Source organism: Palaemon carinicauda, chromosome 8, assembly GCF_036898095.1.
Source record: "Palaemon carinicauda isolate YSFRI2023 chromosome 8, ASM3689809v2, whole genome shotgun sequence".
Taxonomy (NCBI): Eukaryota; Metazoa; Arthropoda; class Malacostraca; order Decapoda; family Palaemonidae; genus Palaemon; species Palaemon carinicauda.
In genome coordinates this window covers 17,948,474-17,967,277 of record NC_090732.1, presented here as the reverse complement: position 1 = coordinate 17,967,277, position 18,804 = coordinate 17,948,474, and the positions used below count along the sequence as shown (strand labels likewise).

The following is an 18,804-nucleotide window of genomic DNA, read 5'->3' as shown; positions in this document are numbered from 1 at the left end:
CTGAATTTCTGGAGGTATTCCACAGAGCATTTGTTTATACAAGTTAAGGCTTTTAGTGTAACTTTAAAAAGATAAATTTTTATACTTAACATTAGATTTAATGAATTCCTAAAATTTTGCTAAATCGAAAATATTTAATGATTTTTTAGCATTCTCTAGCAAAGTAGTTTTATTGATTTATATATGTAATTTTCATTCACATATTTTACATTTAATGTCTGCCCTTTTTATCTGAAAACACTGATATTTCTCAACCTAATGTTTTTATTTTCTTTCTCTCCATCAGGTAACAGTAGTGGTACAGGGAACTTCCCATCCAGTGGCGGAACCAGTGGTGGAACCAGTAGTGGAGGACCTGTAGGTGGTGGTACACCCTACGATCAGAACTCGGGGGGACCATTTGGTGGAGGGACACCAATTTCAATGCTCCAACTGCCACCATCTGCGCATGCAGAGCTCAGTGCACATCTAACTTCGCCGGGATCATCAGGTGCCAGTTTTACCTTAGACGGAGGCTGTGCCTCTGAGGCAGGGGAAGGGGCTGAACATGCAGAGGGGGAAGTTGGCTGGGTATGCAAGTCTTGTCGCCTGGTGTTCCCTTCTCCCACCTTGCTGGCTGGCCACCAACGAGTCCTTGATCACACCCAGGGTGTCCTTCGACTAACTCAGCTCCTCTATGCTTGCACTTCATGCCGTCAACATTCGGCTACCCTTTCAGAGTACAGACGTCATATAGATGGAGAACAACATCGGGCCTCTATCAGATCAGTTGTAGCGAGCTCAACAACTACCACCACATCTAATGCTACTGTCACCTCGACATCCACCCCGGTTGTAGAAGATGCTGAGGTTGCTGCTGTTGTGCGCCAGATAACAGCTTTGGCCCAAGTGGCTCATCCAGGCACTGATACTAATGCCAATATCAACAAGGACCGTACTACCACCTCCACCCCTGGTCCTCAAGCAGCCCCTAGCCAGTAGTTAAGCATCATCGTGATGATTGATGCCCCTCTGATGGGTATAGGCCCTGAACCTGAAACCTCAAAAGGCAAGGTCGCCTTACCCTCTCCTCCTCGCAGGCCGGGCCTCTGTGCCCCGCCCACTTAACGCCTCGCAGTAAATGCGTCCCAAGTGACGCCCTGACAAACTGTGCGCTGTGTCGTATGTTGCTGTGGCCTCGCCATCCCTGTGTCCGCCTAGACGTCGTCGTGTTTTAGTACCGGCCACAAAGGCACTGCGCTCCTCCTCCCCTCCCCATCCTCGGCCGTGCGCTCACCTCGACACCACCTCAAGCCCAATTGGTCATATCCATCGTGGACTAAATAGGATAACTATGACATATCTGAAGATTACACTTTTAACAAGACACCATGGAAACAAGTTGCAACTACACCTACTGCTGCTATTACTACTGTTCTATCATGGCTGTTAATGTTGCTGATTCTACATGCAAGTTGGGCGCAAGAGATGACATGGAGGTGGTTGGGTGGTAGCGAACGGACCTGGTTGTGGATTCACTGATTGATACAATCACTATATTTGATCGTGTGGGTAATGGTTCCTACGTAGGTTTACCGTGGCCAGTACTATGTTCCTGTAGCAGTAGTAAGAAATAAAAAACCCACCATGACCTGGCCAGGCCGTAAAATAAGAGAAATAAAGGCTGCCAGGTCATGGGAAATGCATTTTATCCTATTTAAGTTAACCCTCTCGTCCATTTTTAAAGATGGAACGAGGGGGCTTCTCAGTTCCTCGCCTCCTCCCTCTGCCCCTAAGAGAGAGAAAAGAAAAGAGAGGGGGAGGCACTGAAGCAGAGAATCTCTCTCACTCACTCTCTCACTCTCACTCACTTGACAAAGGTGATAAAATTCCTGAAACCTTAGGCTAAGGTAACCTCGCAAGATTTATTCTTTAAAAATATCTCCCCCCCCCCCCAAGACTTCTGCACACCATTAGAGTCTCTCTTTGTCTCTCCCTCATTCTGTCTGTCTTAATGAAACATTTTGGGATAATGTTCATCAAGTGTATGTCTTAAGAGCAATTGAAAACATATTAAAAGTTCCAGATCTTTGAAGTTTTCAGAACTACGATGTAACTCAACTACAAGCAAAGCCGTCAGTTTTTATGATATAATGAACTTAAAAAGAATTTTTCTACTAGCTCATATATATATATTTCTAAGTTAACAGCCCGTCGTCTACATAATGATGATGTCAGCATATATATATATATATATATATATATATATATATATATATATATATATATATATATATATATATGTTTAATGTTTATATATATATATATATATATATATATATATATATATATATATATATATATATATATATTTATATGTATATATATATATATATATATATATATATATATATATATATATATGTATGTATGTATATATATATATATATATATATATATATATATATATATATATATATATTAATCTATGTGAATTTTGGATTAGTTCTTGAATCTGGTGAACTTGATTTAAGAATTGCAAATATTGAAGCACATGTGAGAAATGGTCAGTCGACTGAATTAGTTAGACTGTTTCCTACGCTATTGTCATTGAACGGCTATTGGCAGAAAGAATTAGGAAAGGACAATAGATAGAGGATGGTAAATAAATTGAGGAAAAGGAGAGTAGTAGGTTATTCTACGTCCTATGGCTGGCACCTTGGTACTGGACTTTGCACCTTTTGCCATATGAAAAATTTAATTTTTTTTTCTTTTTTTTTTCTTTTTTTCTTTTTATTTAAGTTTTGGGTATAATATTCGTGAAATCTGAACGTTACAGTAATTGTTGGTCACTAGTTTGAATATATTTTGTTAACGATTTAAGGTTAATTCCTTTGGACATTAATTCACATAACACAACTTCTTAGTAGAAGCTAAATTATAATTCAATTCAGTAAAAGCTATATCATAATTCAACAATAGTAATATGGCATAGTTTGAATATTTAAAAAGGTTGATATTTAAAAAGGTTAAATTTGGTACTGCAGAAATCATTAATCCCAGTCTGTGAAATCAAGGTATGTTGGCATTGTACCAAGGTGCCATCCAGATTAACTATGGTACTATGAGTGTGCTATTGCTTGTAAAGGATAGCGGAAGACCTAGAAGTCCATTTTTTGGGAAATGGCACTAACTGCTTGTGATCAGTGGCTTTTCAAATACCAAACTACCTCTTGATTGTTAAAGCATCTATTTACATCGGTTCCATAGTTCCTAATTGTATGGTTGTGATGTGATCACCAGTTGTTATAGTCATGTGAAGCTAGGGTTTGACAGATTTAGACATTGTAAACTTGGCGTTTGAAAAGGGTTCATCAGATTTTTTTTTTTATGTATTTTGCATAGATAGTAATGATTAACATTATAGTTAAAATTTTTGTGTTTTAGCTGATCATCTATGCTTAGCAGGTAGGCATATGTCAAAATCTGATATCAGAGAGAATGTTGGAGTTTTTGGTAAACGGCCCGTTCACCATTTGCATTGCTAGAGGAATCACCTTATTGCATCCTTCTATGGTTTGTGTTCCTTAACCACATTACTCGCATCAGTGCAATGTTTAGAATAAGGTTTGTTGACAATAATGATTAACCTCTTGGTGGAAAGGCTTTTGGCAAGTCACCAATCTCCTTCCATAGCCCTAAAGTCTGGATCTTGTATATTTAAAGTCCTGTTTATACTTAAACTATTCATAAATATATCAGCAAGCTCCCGTTGGCTTAAGGAATTTGTCATTAAAGGTAGATTGTAAGAATTAGACATTATGCGAAGAGCTATGAGTGACATGAATGTAGTTTAAAGATATGAGGGGCCACAAACTCAGAACCAACTCTTGTTCCGGTAAGATTTCATAGTATCTCTAGTTATGGTCACAAAACTGTCCCCTAAGGAAAATTTCAGGAAAGGTACAATTCATGCGATAAAACTAATTGTTAGAATGGTCAGTAACTTGTGCAATTTACAAAATATTTTATATACTATAAAAGCAATTGAAAGAAAAAGCATCCAAGAAAGAGCAAACTGATTTTGGAGATTGTCTTAAATGTTTAAGATCATTAATGAAACTGCAGGGAGATAATTTAATTGTACATTGAAATCAGGATTTGAGTGACTTATGCAGGGAATTTCCCTGAAAATCTTTCCTTGGGAGAGGTAGCTTTGTGATCTCGGCTGCATAAAAAGTACACAGTGCCACTGCCTCTTGGCAGAGAAGTGCCATTTCCCAAAAAAGGAAGGTTAACCCAACAGATTGTGTTCAGGTGGTCTCCAAACCCGACTGTGGCTTTTATTGAACCAGTGGGGAATGACCACCTACAATAGGATAGTTAGGCTTAGCTTCTTATATTCAAATCTTACTCAGTAATTACCATTTGCTGTTTACCTGACTTCATGTGTAGAAAGAAAAAAATAAATAATTTTATCGGTAGGGAAATTTCATTCTTTAATGTTTGGTTAGTGCCATGGTAGTTAGCTTGCTTGAAAGATGTACTTAATGAATTAAAATTTTACAAGGTTGAATGTATTTTTAAGTTGGCTTGTAAGAGTAAGAGTTATTTCATCAAACTTCTTAACAGAATCAAACTATTTTTCACTCCTATGTGGGAACCAACTTTCTCAATAAGCCTTTGAGGGTTAAGAACCTTTTGAAATAGTGTTGCCACATTCAGCAGTCTGTGAAAGTGTTGCCATGTAAATTCCAGCTGCTGATGTGGATGGTAAATTAAATCAGTGTTGCCAGATCAGGTGGTCATCTCCCAGCATTGCCATTTATTAGAGTTCCTGTATATGAGCAAGGTAACAAGTTCCTCCTGTCAGATGTGAAAAACAGAGTTCCAAGCACTTTGATTTTTTGTCATTGAAAGCTCTGTTATAGTATTTATAATCCTTGTTGTTAACTGAAGAGCTTTTATGCAATTCTTACAGATTTTACTCTTTGCCTGCTAAATAGCCTTTCAAGCTGGATAGCAACTTGCAGAGCGGTTTCAAGTTCCTTAACCAATACATATCAAACTATTTCATTATATTTTTTACGAAATAAAGTTTCCTATAGTGTGTATTTGAGCTAAGTACAATCACATACGTTTAACTCCCAGTCGTAAGTACGCACACAAGTGTGTGTTTTTGAAGCATTCTTGATGCATGCATACATGCATTTTACGAGCACTATGCACTGTGGTTTTGCAAAGCGTCAGGCAACATCCGTGATATAGTTCCTGTAATCTCTGTGATGATTTTTAACAAAAGTCCTGAAGTATTAAGATTAATGAGAAATAATCTTACACACTATCTCAAATCACGAATGACTGTGAAATGTCATTAATTCCGTTTTACTCACAAATAAGTAATAAGGCTTTATTGTATCTTTCTGACTATCGAATCGTTCAAAAATATTTGTCTACTTATAAAAAAGTACTCCTTCTGTTTGTTAAATAATAACGCTCAATTTATTTTTTACTAAGATATATTTTTCTTAATGGAAATTATTTTTCTTGAAAGTTCATTACCTTATAATTAACTTTCAAAATCCTCAAATTTCTTTTAATAACTAAATGCAAATGTTTTATGGCACTTTACGTTTCTTTTCACACCAGCATAGTTTTCTTATCGGTATCCGGAGTTTTCTCCTCATAGTCTAACTCACCGTTTGGCAACTAAAAATTGGAGTTTTTAAAATAAAAGTTTTATTGATTAGTTCCGCTGGGAGGCTGACCACCTTGTAGGCGTAGGATAGGCTCGGAGGAATAATAAAACTATTGCAATGTAGTGGATAGTTTGTTTTCCTCCTGTAAGAAAAAAAAAATTATTTTAAAACGCTGCCAAGGAAGCAAAAGTAGCGTGATTTGTTCCTCAATTGTTTCCAAAGTAAACAAACAAAAAAAAAAATCGTGTGCATGTTGTGATATAATTGTGAGAAATAGAATTTATTTTCTTTTCCTCAAACGCAACTGACGGAAATGTTCCTAATATGCTTTTATTAATTGGTTTTGTTTGTGTAGTAGGCCCCATGTAAGGACAAGTTTGTCATAGAGTTTATATAGCTGACCTCAGTGGTAAGATATGTTTAGGTGTAAGCCTTCTGAATGAGGCAGATTTTTTTTTTTTTTTTTTTTTTAATTCAGGCCTTTTTTTTTTGCTAAGTAAAATCACCAATTGATTCTTAATGTACTGAAGTCGATGGTTTGGTGCGTTTGAACTTAAGGTATCATAGACTGAAGAAGAGTCTTGAGCTGTTATTTGGTGTATAAGGGTCAAGGAATACTGCAGTAAGCAGTGGACTTGATCTTTAGTGTGTTTTTTTTTTTTTTTTTTTTATATATTAGACTTGAGGTCTTTCCCAATCATATTCAATGTAAGCGATAAGGTAACAAAAGCACTCAACTTTGTCCCTAAGTAATATTGTGATAATGTTTTGGAGTTTTAGGGACAAAGTGAGAGTATAGAGTATGTATTTTTTTCTTATTTTTTTCCAAATGGTAATGTAAATCCCTTAAAGATCTTTGAAGTGAGCTAGGGTAATAGGACTTTATTCCTATGGATTATAGAATTGTTCTTATGGCGTTGAATTGTGAGATTAATTATGCCATTGATTATATTTGGGTGATTTCACTTCTGGTTTGTTAGGATTCACTATCAGAATGGATCTGTAATGCGATAACACGACTATGGTTACATGTAATGTTGAAAGCAAGAAATTATACGAGTATTTAACACCTGTTTTGATAAGTTATTCTGTAAATGTTTGGTATAATACTTTTCTACGGTATTTGTTTACCTGCCGAAGGAAATGAAACGTGTCTTGAAATCTAAGAAGTTTCAAATGACTGGTATGTAATAAGACTATTATTATTGTTATTATTTACTTCTGATGTTCACATGATTGTTTCTGTATTGTAAGATTTTATGTAAACTCATTTATGTTTTCTTTGGAAGCCATAATTGTAAATGTGTTAATAAAGAGATGTGATTTGTTCAGGGTGTCACACATACCCAAAAAGGGTTTTCAATTCTTGTAAATGGAGTTATTTTATTGAATATGTTTCCACAGTTCATCTTCATTGAGCAACCTACATGTTTGCCAACCTTGTTCTGTGATTAAAATATACTTTTGTGACTTAATAAAAAAAGAGAATGACTAACAAGAAAAAAAAATAATCAAAGCGTACTTTGTCGTTTAGTTCAAAGTCAGAGCTCATATTTTTCTTCTGAATATTTCAAGAAATTGTTTTCAAGAAAACAAATAGACAAACGTTCCAGACACCAGGTTGAGCATATTAAAGAACAGAACGTGTGTGGAGAAAGAACAGTAAATGTGTTCCAGAGACCAGACACGCCATAGTTTTAGGAGAAAGTATGTGTTGAAAGAGTATGGTGCATCTTTAAGAAGACCCAACAATTAGTGGTGAGAAAAAGCCTCCATTCTCATCGTTCCAAAAATATTCAGGTGTGTTAAGAGTTACAGCGTCTTTCAGGGATGATCTGGAAGGGGGTCATTTCTCTCCAAAGCTTTGAAAGGAAAGGGATGAAAGGAGAAAATTAAATTTAGAAAATGGGGCCTAAATAAATAAGTTATTATTTTCTCTCTTATATTCCATACTCTTGTTGTTTTCGCACAGTGCAAATGGATACTGCCAGAATTATGGATGTAGACAGAATACTATACAGTGTGTGTTTATTTTATATTTAAAATTATTTTTCTTTATATCTATAACTGTTCTTTGGTTGCTGTTAAGCGTATTGGAGAATATCCAAAAGATAGTACTCCTGAGTACCATAGTTTTGATGGCTATACGAAATTCAGTGCAAACTCAAATAATTGATATGTACTATCAGAAGTCGTAAGTTCCAGTTGCAAAACAGAAGTGAAAAGACAAATCTGTTTCTATGCTATGAGGTCATCATTTTCTCAAGAACATTTTTGCCTATGTTCATTTTAAAGCATCAATGTCAATAAAATGAAAATTCTTACGAATCTTTTTGTTTCTTTCCCCAATTCCGTTTGGCTTAATCATTCCTGTATTGCTTAGAGAAGAAGTAAGTTATATCAATAGAGTATTACTACAACCAGTCCGTTTCCAGTAGGTTGTTTGTGATTTGCTGGTCTGTGCTATGCTGATTAGTTCATATATTTGGGGAATATATTCTTAAAAATATTAATTTCATATTCATGTGTGTTATATTTTTAATGTTTTCACGGAAAAGTAGCCAAAACTGATTGAAAGGGAATTAAAATCAACGCCATTTAATTTTTTTCCTTATGCAGCGAATCGAGTATTCTTTTCGTTGTCCTTTTTTATTTTTTTATTTATTTATTTATTTTTTTTTTTTTTTTTTTTTTTTTTTTTTGAATAGGTAACTAATATTATTCCCAGCTGTATACTGCCCCCGAATATTAGTGTAAAAATCATAATCGTTTAATAATTTTTTTTTGTATCTCCCCCATTGTCTTGAAATATTTTAGATTATCCAATTCTCTGAAGATAATCGAGATTTTTTTCTCCATAGATTACTTTCCGTAAAGTAATTCGAAAATTATTCAACATCGCGCCTGTCAATCTATAAGTTTTTATTGATGGACGTAAAATTTTTCATGATTGTTCTTGTTTTTTAATAGATTATTACTGAGAATATTTTGAGTTTACTAGCCACCAAGTGATAATTTCTCTAAAATCATCTTTTTTTTTTCTCTCTCCAAAAGTTGTATTAAAAGTGATGATGAAATTCGTAAAAAAACGAAATTATTTTGAAAAAAAATCTGAATAGAATATGTACATCATTATGGAATAAATTTTATTAAATTTCCTACCATTTTTGTAGTTGGATTGATATAATTAATAAGTTTATAACCTAAATACTCACCCCGTAATTAATGGTTTTTCTAAGTCAAATGTGAAGTTCATGGCGGTGTGCGAACTGATTTTGGTCTGTAATGTAAAAGGGACTCATTTTATGAAAAGTCATAACACAATTGTATGGATAAGCGAAACGTATTTTTTCCATCTTTGATGTAGAATTATTTTTGGAAGCAAATATTCAGATGATAGAATGAATAATAGATTTGAAAATGCATTATAATTCGCCCTACACTTAGTTGATTTTTTACGAAGATAAGGAAAATTACGAAAATTACTCCAAAAACCCCATGTCTCTTTGGTCGGGTAGTTTATTTTTCCGTTCGATTGTTACGCCAGAGAGTTAGTTCTGCTGCTTATTTCATCAAATTCCAACATGCTGTCTTTTGATTATTTTTTATTTCTCTTGTCTTGGGGGATAATTTTATAGTATTTACCCCTTTCCTCAGCAGCAGCCGAATAGAAGTATAACAGTACCGTTTTGAAAAGTAATTCTGATGGATTATTAATTCATGTATAAGCATACATCAGCATGCATGAAGTAATTATACAATTAAACTTGATTTCATATAATCTTGTCCTGAGTTTTGACATTTCTTCTTTCAACTCTCAATCCGTAAGAATAGTCTTGTGAATATCCAATTTACATGGTTAGAGATACATGTTTTAACGGAATTATTGGTAATTTACACAAAACATTTCTTTATTGAATTTATGATAATTTTATCGTCTATGAGAAGTAATGATTGTCATCTTTTAAGTACACACGTACCCGCTCACTCACCTTGACACATATGCCTTGTAAATCTTTCTTGCGCTACACCTCTAAAGGGAAAAGAAAATTTGTTCAGGGATTTATACCTATATGTATACCATATGTATATTTATACATATGTTTAGACAATTGTACACTCATATATGTGGGGACGTGTATATGCATGCGTATATTCATGTATATTACATGCATATATATATTACACACACACACACACACACACACACACATATATATATATATATATATATATATATATATATATATATATATATATCATTTGTGTTTATGTATTTATGGAAGTACACATGTATAAACATATACGGTATGTACATATGTGGTATATTTACACATTCACAAAAGACTTTATTTCACAAAGACGTAAACAGTGATACATATTCACACATTAATATAAAATAAATCGACCATAACTTAAAAAAACTATAGATTCGAATCGATAGTTATTGACGGACATAGTTCAAATTGGTAGTTCGCAGTCACCAATAAATTTTGAATTTTTGTCTATTGAGGACTATATATGCAGGGAGTACTGTATTTGGATAACGTACCATATTGCTTGGTTCAAAATTCTAATGAATTTCGGAATTAGGAATGGTAATCGTATCAGTGAATTGGATTTTCTTTGCGCTGGATTGTTAAATAATTGCCGTAAAAAACAGTAAAAATCCTGGAATAGATGTTGCCAGTTATTTACTGTTTTTAAAAAACCGATATATTGACGTAATGGGGTGATATTATGGCCACCAACCGTAAAATATGATAAAATATGGCAAAATTACGGTCGCCTGTATTTTACTGAAATAAGTCCTAGAACAGTATATTTTTACGGAGAATTCCCGATTGAAATTACGGTTCTCTTTTAACAGTGTATACGATAGTTCCCGTGATTCTTGTTATAACTCAAGCCAAAGGGACAGTGTGGTTTAACTTTGATTATTAGATCAATGAGCTGAAATTTTAATGATGGTTCAGTACCGATGATCAAATGTAAAAAAGAAAAAAGTGATACTCAGAATAATATGATTACCATGATTTATTTTATTGTTACATTATTTGTTAGTCATTATTTTAACGAGAAATCAATGGTTTCTTCAGCTCTTTTCTTGTAGCTTTGAGGGACCTCGGGGAGGTTTTTCTTTTCCGTCTTTAGTTATTGAGATGTTAATGCATTTGGCACATTAAATGCGCAATGTATTTTAATTTACTGGTTAGACTATTTATACTAGGAAGTGGACTTTTCTCATTCATTTAGGCATCATAACTTTTGAATGTTTGTTGCATTACGTAGAAAATATTTATCGCTGAAAATTTCACGATTAATTTTAGTATTGGTGAAGTTAAATTTGTTTAGAAACTGCGTGTGCTAACGCCGTTTATCAAAATGTTTAGAACTTGCTTAATAAAACTTTGTCTTATCCTATAGCAAATTTTAGTTATTTAACTTTAAATGTTATGTCATATGTTATTATCGTAACACTTGTTTTGACGTTATGCTGTAACTTCAACCCTAGTTTTTCAGTTTTGATTTTATGCCCGTTTGAAAAATATTTATAATCTCGTTAATTTTAATGCATTGATTTGAAAAAAAAAATATTCATAGGAGCAAATTTAACGATAGACAAAGGTCGGAGGCCTGAAAAGTGTCATGTATTCTACTGGACTCCTTTCGAGTAAAAATGATTGCAAAATGGTACACTTGATGCAATTATCTCAAGAAATTTTACGTATTTTAGTCGAAGAAACAATAGTTCCTTTCAGATGCAGAATAACTTCCCTTTCTTATTAGTTTCGAGGTATTTCTAGGGCTCTGGACTCGCTAGAGGAATTCTATGGCTGTATGTTTTATTGTATCGTCACTTAACGTTAATTAGCGAAATAAAAAAAAAATAAAGTCCGAATTAACGTAGGAAACAAGTTATGTGCGAAGCTCGATTTGGTGTTGGAGATGCAGTAGTAGTGGAGACATTTGTTCAACAGTTCCTGTTTTTTGGAAAAGGCTTCTAGTAGGGATGTGTTACCTGCTGACGGTTCTAGCAAATATCCACAATGGCAAAGCTAACCTGATAAAACCTTCAAATTGCTAGATAAGAAATCAATTTCGGTTATAGCAAAATATCCAAAATTACAAAACTAACCTTATAAAACTTTATGAATCAAGTTACTAGATAAGAAATAAATTAAAAACGCTGAAGTTAGCACTTGTATTACTGAGCATATATTCGGGTATAGATCATGTTTTACAAGTACGTAACAGGTATTTGCGTTGGCTGGTATTCATGTTTGTATAAATCATTGGAATTCTTTTGTATGGATCTCGCTCTGTCTAGATTTGAGTAGTGTCTAGTTAAGAGAAGTTGTATTCTGTTTAAGCGACTTTGATTGAACTTGGTTATTTGAATTCCCCAAGGGGGAGCTGAGTAAAATCGAAATGAATCACTGGTCAGACTTGCAAAATATTCTACCGAACTACACTTCACTTTTTTTTTTCTACCTTGTGTGTCTCAAGGTGTAATTCTCCTGAAGTCGGGCAGAAAAGAAAAATTCTGGAATTTTTGGGGTCTTATGGCAAGGTTTATGAAACCGGAAAATGTTCGTCCTACACAATTAAAGAAAAGCTGACAAGGACGACAGTAATACAGTATGTCCAATATAATGTACACACACCATAATCAAGAAAATTTTGTATTTTCGTGTGAAGCACTTTATGTAAATGCGACTTTTAAGTTGAATTGTAATACATAGCAGGTAACCTGCTAACTGTCTACTATGTGGAAATGTCAGTTACTCAATATTCTTGAAAATTCAGGTGTTGTCATAAGCATAATCGGTATAAACGAATTTGTAATGCAAGTTGTTGATATTATAGAGGGTATGATGGTCTTAAAAGCATCTTGGTATATGGCTTAGTTGAGCAACGGAAAAAAATGCATGGCATATAATATAAAACATCTAGTTAGTCGAGTCTGTATTTGTATTAATTTTGAAATTTAGATCAATATAGAATCTCCCAAAAAAGTGGAAAATTATATTTGTAAAGATTATTTCATGGAGTTTTATTCATACGAAGAGCAGTGCTAAAAAGGTACACATATCCCCCTAGAAGCCTACCTGTATGTGTGTGTGTGTGTTTTGGAGTAGAATAATGATAAGACTTGATAATAATAAAATAATTATGTTGTTATAAGATGAGAGGAAGGATTCTACCTCACAACAAGTTCCTAGGACTGAGCAGGGCTGGTGTAATATATAGATAAGCGATATAGCTGAAGCGATTATGTACATTTGTTTCGTGCTTCCAAAAAGTTCATAGTTACCCCAGATATTTGTGTATAAAATAAGGTAGGTGAACTTTTTGGACACCCTACATACAGTTCATAGTTGCTTGTTATGTCTTATGTAGCAATGTATCCCAACAGTGGCACTATATCTGTGTGTAGTAGTCATGAATATAATCATACTAATATTAATAATTATATCCTAGCTCACAAGTATTGTAGATTGAACCATTTTAAGATTGTAAGTAGGTGAGTGATATTGTTAACTACAAGTTTTCCGTCAATTTAATGTAATGACTTCTAAAAACGTAAGAACGAAAATAATCCTTAATGGCTGAGGACTTGGAGATCAAAATCACTCATTTCACCAGTGACAGTATCCTCAAGCCAAAACCACTGGCACCGAAAAGAATATCAACAAATGATGACCTTGCTGTGTTTAGGTGCTTCATGGAATGGGTTGGATAAGATTAGGTAATAATTAAGAATAGAAGTTCGTCGACAGACCAAGTGAAGATGCCGGTTTTATCCAACCTTATGCCTTGAAGCACCTTGACCCTTCGAGTTTATATTGGGATTGTCTACTTTTGATTGACAGGTTATCCTGCACCTGGATACCAGTCTAGGCGGTGACTAATCCCGATGTATCGAACTTAAATAAAAAAAAAAAAAGACGAAGTTAAAAATGAAAGTCAGATTTATTTCATGCACCTGTACAGTCTCTTATAACACCTCGCTGCTGTCGTGTTGGTTCACAAATATTATGTATGTTGCATATTATTTATAAACAACACACGGTCGATCTGTATTGACCCGTCTTCTCCCTCCCATGTCCCCTTCCCTCCCTCCCCCCTTACCTGTCCCGTTTTCTAATACGAGTACATACATACTTATGACGAAGCAAATCTCATTGTTTCCCTAGATGTAGATGTTCTTTTATACATATTGTGCAGTTCTATTTTGGTATATATAAGTTACATTTAGGTTTTTTCTAATCCTTCTCCGTGTAGCCTGCTTTTGCTGATCAATAAAGATGTGAGAGATTCAGGAAAAAGGACTGCCTGTTTTTATTATCCTTTTTAAATATATGCTAATCCAAATTTCAATTAAGGGCACAATCAACACAAAATTCATTAAAGCGCCTAAACAAATAAACACATTGAGCGTTAAAGTTTTAAAAGCCACTCAATTAATGGTAGAGGTGGAGGACAGTGGCGTTGCTCTAGCTTGCAGGACAATGCTCTAAAGACTGAACATATATACATATGATCAGCGCCCAAGCCCTCTTTCCACCCAAGCCAGGACCAGGGAGGGCCAAGCAATGGGCGCTGGTGACTCAGCAGGTAGACCTATAGGCGCCACCAAACCCCCATCCATAGCTCACAAGGTTGGTGAGATTGCAGAAACTGCAAGAAACTGTAGAGTTTTAGCTTGACTCGAACCCTAGTTCGGCACAACGCCAAGCAGGGACATTTCCAATAGGTAACGTATTCTGTTGCCTGAATATTAGCAGTACCAAAAAAAGTCCCCAATTTATGATAGTGGTATTAATATATTGTAACTGCAGATAAGCAAAAATTGTAAAAAAAAAAAAAAAAAAAAAAAAATTGTAAAAAAAAAAAAAAAAATTGCTACGTTCTTATATAAATTCTAATAGCTTTTAGCCTTTTCTATCTCAAGAAGACTGATTTATCCCATATTTTTTCAATGGTTTAACTTTTTTTTCTGAAATGGATTACTATTGAAATGGAATACTGCATCAAGTGCATAAAATGAGGCGAAAAACTTGTAAAGTGGAAAAACGATTAGTAATGATATGTATAGCGTCAGAGCAACCACTGACGAAAATTACATGGATACAATGAGGGAATTACATTTATTGCACAAAATTGGTAATCGTTGCAATGCAATCATTCACGTATGTTTTGCAATTGAACGATTTTTATTAAACAACATATATACATGATTTCCATTTCTCCAGAAGCACAAATTGGCGTATTTCGATTCGAGAAAAATTTATGGGTAAAGTTCCATTTGAGTTGTCAGTGAGCCCCCCCCCCCCCCAAACATGGAGGTCACCCATTAGCAGCCGAGTCCAAGCTAAGAGTGATATGACTCAGTAGATATTCCAATGATACCCCTTACAAATAAAAATATGAAAAGATGCCTAGCCCCCAAAAGACGGGATGTTGTGGACTATATTTAAAACTAGTCGCACAGATTGCGAGTCAGGAACGTTCCTCTGATGTTGCCACAATCCTAGTGAGATTTGTCAATAAGTCTTGCATAGCCGAGTTAAACCATATTGTAGCTGAATATGATATTTGCTATTGGACTTCAATACAAAGCTAATGGAAGTCAGAAGTTTAAGCCAAGTCAGTTTCCTGGATGTATAGTGAAACATTGAGAGTTTAAAGGTTAAAAGACCGCTCATGAAAGGTAGAGGCAAGGGACAGTGACATTGCCCTATTAAGCAGGACAATGCCCTAGAGACTGACCATGTATACATATGATATGCCAAGCCCCTCCTCCACCTAAGCTAGGACCAAGGAGGGCCAGGCAGTGGCTGCTAATGACTCAGCAGGTAGACTTATAGGGTCCCCCAAGGGTGGTTAGGTTGCAGCGACCAAAGGAACTAACGAATTTCAGCGGGACTCTAACCCTAGTCTGGATTTCACCAGTCAGGAACGTTACTGCAGTTGTGAATTTGAGACATGGGCCCAGGACTGTGGTCTGCGAGACCATTTAGCACCCACGTGAAACTGATGGAAAACTTTGAAGTTGCAGTTTGAAGTGAAAGAGAGGCTGACAGCAAGACGAAAGAAAGGAAGGGGGAGAGGAGGTAGAGGCTTAAAAGCAGGTGCAGCTAGGGGCCAAAGGACACTGCAAATCGTTGTTCAATTATTTCATCATGCATGTTGCATAAGATATTTCATAACTCTGACCATTCTTTACATTCAGATCTCCCTGGACAATTCTATCCTGTTTCGTAATACTAGGCAGGCAGTTAATTCTAATAGCCAGGCCTTCTCCATCATGAGGCTCAATACTACACAGTATTCTAGAAGTTTTATTCCAGCTGTTACCAAGTTGTGGAATAATCTTCCTAATCGGGTTGTTGAATCAGTAGAACTTCAAAAGTTCAAAGTTGGAGCAAATGTTTTTATGTTGACCAGGTTGACATAAGTCTTTTTATAGTTTATATATGACATATCTATTTTGACGTTGTTACTGTTTTTAGAATGATTTATTGTTAATTTGTTCTCATCATTTATTTATTTCCTTATTTCCTTTCCTCACTGGGCTATTTTTCCCTTTTGGAGCCCATAGGCTTATAGCGTCTTGCTTTTCCAACTAGGGTTGTAGCTTGGCTAGTAATAATAATAATGATAATAATAATAATATAAAAAATTGCATAGTTCGAGGTGTACTGTTAGCACTGCTACACCTATTGTTTCTTCTTTTTCGTACTATGCACTTTCATTCGCTTCATCCTAAATAAATAGGCGCAAACGCACCTCTATATATATTGGGAAAATAAATATTTTCCTGATGAGGTACCACCAATCGTCCTTATTTTACATATGATTCATAATCCACTGTAGTAATGCAGTGCGCAGATTGTCCCTTCTTTTGCTGAAATAGATTATGAGGCCTCATAAGTTGAAGCTAAAATTAAATGTAAAATCTATATTGCGAGAGGGGAAACTTGAAGAAGCTCGTGATTAAAGAAAAGAAAATTACAAGATAGGATGAAAAGGTCATCAATTATATGAAGAATTCTAAAATGTCAAAGAAATAAGAGGATGAATTGAGTATCTTTAACGACAGATTGACTTCCACACTTCAGAATTGTCAAGCATCTCTGAATTATTTTTGTGTATACAAAAATTATATATAAATAATGACAAGGAAGGGCAAAAGAAGATTGTATTGACAAAAAATATATATTACAAGTGTTTATATAGGTCCAAGAATCTTACAACTGGATGAAAATTTGAAAAACAAATATAATGAAGGTGGTTAACAAAACTTAGCTGAGAGAGTGCTAGGTAGGTAGTTATGGGACAAGAGTCAAGTTTTATTAATGATTATGGAGCGTTGAAGAGGGATTCATTAGAAAGTGTTATCACAAGGAAGAAAAGGAGACAAAGAATCAACATGAAGTTGAAAGATTGAAGTGATTCTATGGCGAGCTTAAGGAAAACTGAAGGAAGACAGAAACAGTGGTAAATATGATGATAATAACTGATATAAGTGCTTGGACTTCACTCTAGAATAAAAAAGGCGTAGGTAATTGGCCCCTTCCCAAGGAAAATTTGTAATAAGCGGCAAGCAATTAAAAAAAAAAAAAAAAAGTTATTTTCCTTAGAGATGTATGGACGCAGTCTCACACAATGTCGAGTACTTGAATTTCCTAGCGTCTGCAAGGCCTCATATATGACAACGATTATAAACAAGTTATTCAGTATCATACAAGTGATGTTCGTTTCTGAGAGCCGTTTCAAGAGCAAATGTAATATAATGATAAATAAAGTCCCAATCGTTTTCATGACTCGTTGCAGCAGAACCCAATATAAACTTGTTAGAAATGAACTTTGAAAGTTTACGGTATTGACAATGAAGACGTAGAGATGAAACTCGACTCACTTCGTCCGGAAAAAAACCAGCTTTATTAAACTGCGTTTACTCTCTCTCTCTCTCTCTCTCTCTCTCTCTCTCTCTCTCTCTCTCTCTCTCTCTCTCTCTCTCTCTCTCTCTGATGTTTCTGTTATGAAATATTCGGTACTTTATTCATTTTCTTTATTTTGGTGGTATGAGAATCAGATTTTGTATTTTGATTTGTGGTGTCTGTTTATTCTATTTTTAATAGTAATAAACGTAATTTTATTTGCAGCTTGGGCTCCATTAAGCTATTCACTTAACAGTTCAATGTCCTTACTTTGTTTACGCAGATATACAGTTTTATTGAGTACAGATTTGAGATACATTTTACGCTATTTGTAGCTGTTGTTAAGTGTATTCCCCTCTTTGTAATTCAATGACGATGGTAATTATTACTATTATTATCAATAGTCAAGATTGAATAAGAAAAGATAGTTAAGATTGAATTAAAAAAAATGCAAGCCTAAGGGCTTCCGCTGGGAAAGCAGTTCAATGGGGGAAAGGAAGTAGATAACTAACGAATAAACTATAAATGATAAATGAAAATTTATAACATTATTAACAACGTTGAATAGATGAGTCATATCTAAACTATGAAGTGAAACTTATGTCAACCTGGTCAGCAGAAAAGCATTTGCAAGTTGGAACTTCTGAAGTTCCACTAATTAAAATACCAGATTAGAAAAGTAGTTCACAGTCTTTTCACATCTGTAATTAAACTTGTAGCATACTGCGTAGTGTTGAACCTTATGAACACAAACTACGTACTGTGAGACACAATACCTAAGAATGTATGTGACAAACTAATTTTGTTGATTTTGTTGTGAGTAGGATTCCCCTGTGTAATATGACAAGGAAAGCAGCTCTAGACCATTGTCTTGCTAGGGCATTGTCTCTGTCCCTTGCCTCTGCCATTCATGAACGGCCTTTAGACCTTACTGTCCATCCTCTCTTTCTGTTTTCACTGTTTAGTTTATTGGGAATGGACTCCGTTGCTAGAATTGATGTTATATTCGAAAGAAATTTGTTGAGCTTTGGTGACTTTCCCAATTACCCTATAATATTTAGACCACAGCAATAGGGAAGAAAGGTGGTACCCTTCATCCCACGAGAGCTGCAAATTGCGATGTTTATTCCCGGTAAAGGACAACTCTTAGCCCTTATTTCTCTTGGGGTGAGACC

The 18,804-nt window shown here is 34.8% G+C and overlaps 1 protein-coding gene across 1 annotated transcript in view; it reads left to right on the top strand.

The window, feature by feature from the left end:
- Nucleotides 1-2,211, top strand: part of LOC137644843 (uncharacterized) — a 41,151-nt gene extending 38,940 nt beyond the window's left edge. The window contains exon 2 of the mRNA XM_068377733.1: nucleotides 287-2,211. Coding sequence (XP_068233834.1) covers nucleotides 424-981 — 558 coding nt within the window. The 5' untranslated portion in view covers nucleotides 287-423 and the 3' untranslated portion in view covers nucleotides 982-2,211. The remainder of the gene's footprint in view (nucleotides 1-286) is intronic.
- Nucleotides 2,212-18,804: the final 16,593 nt, after the last annotated feature.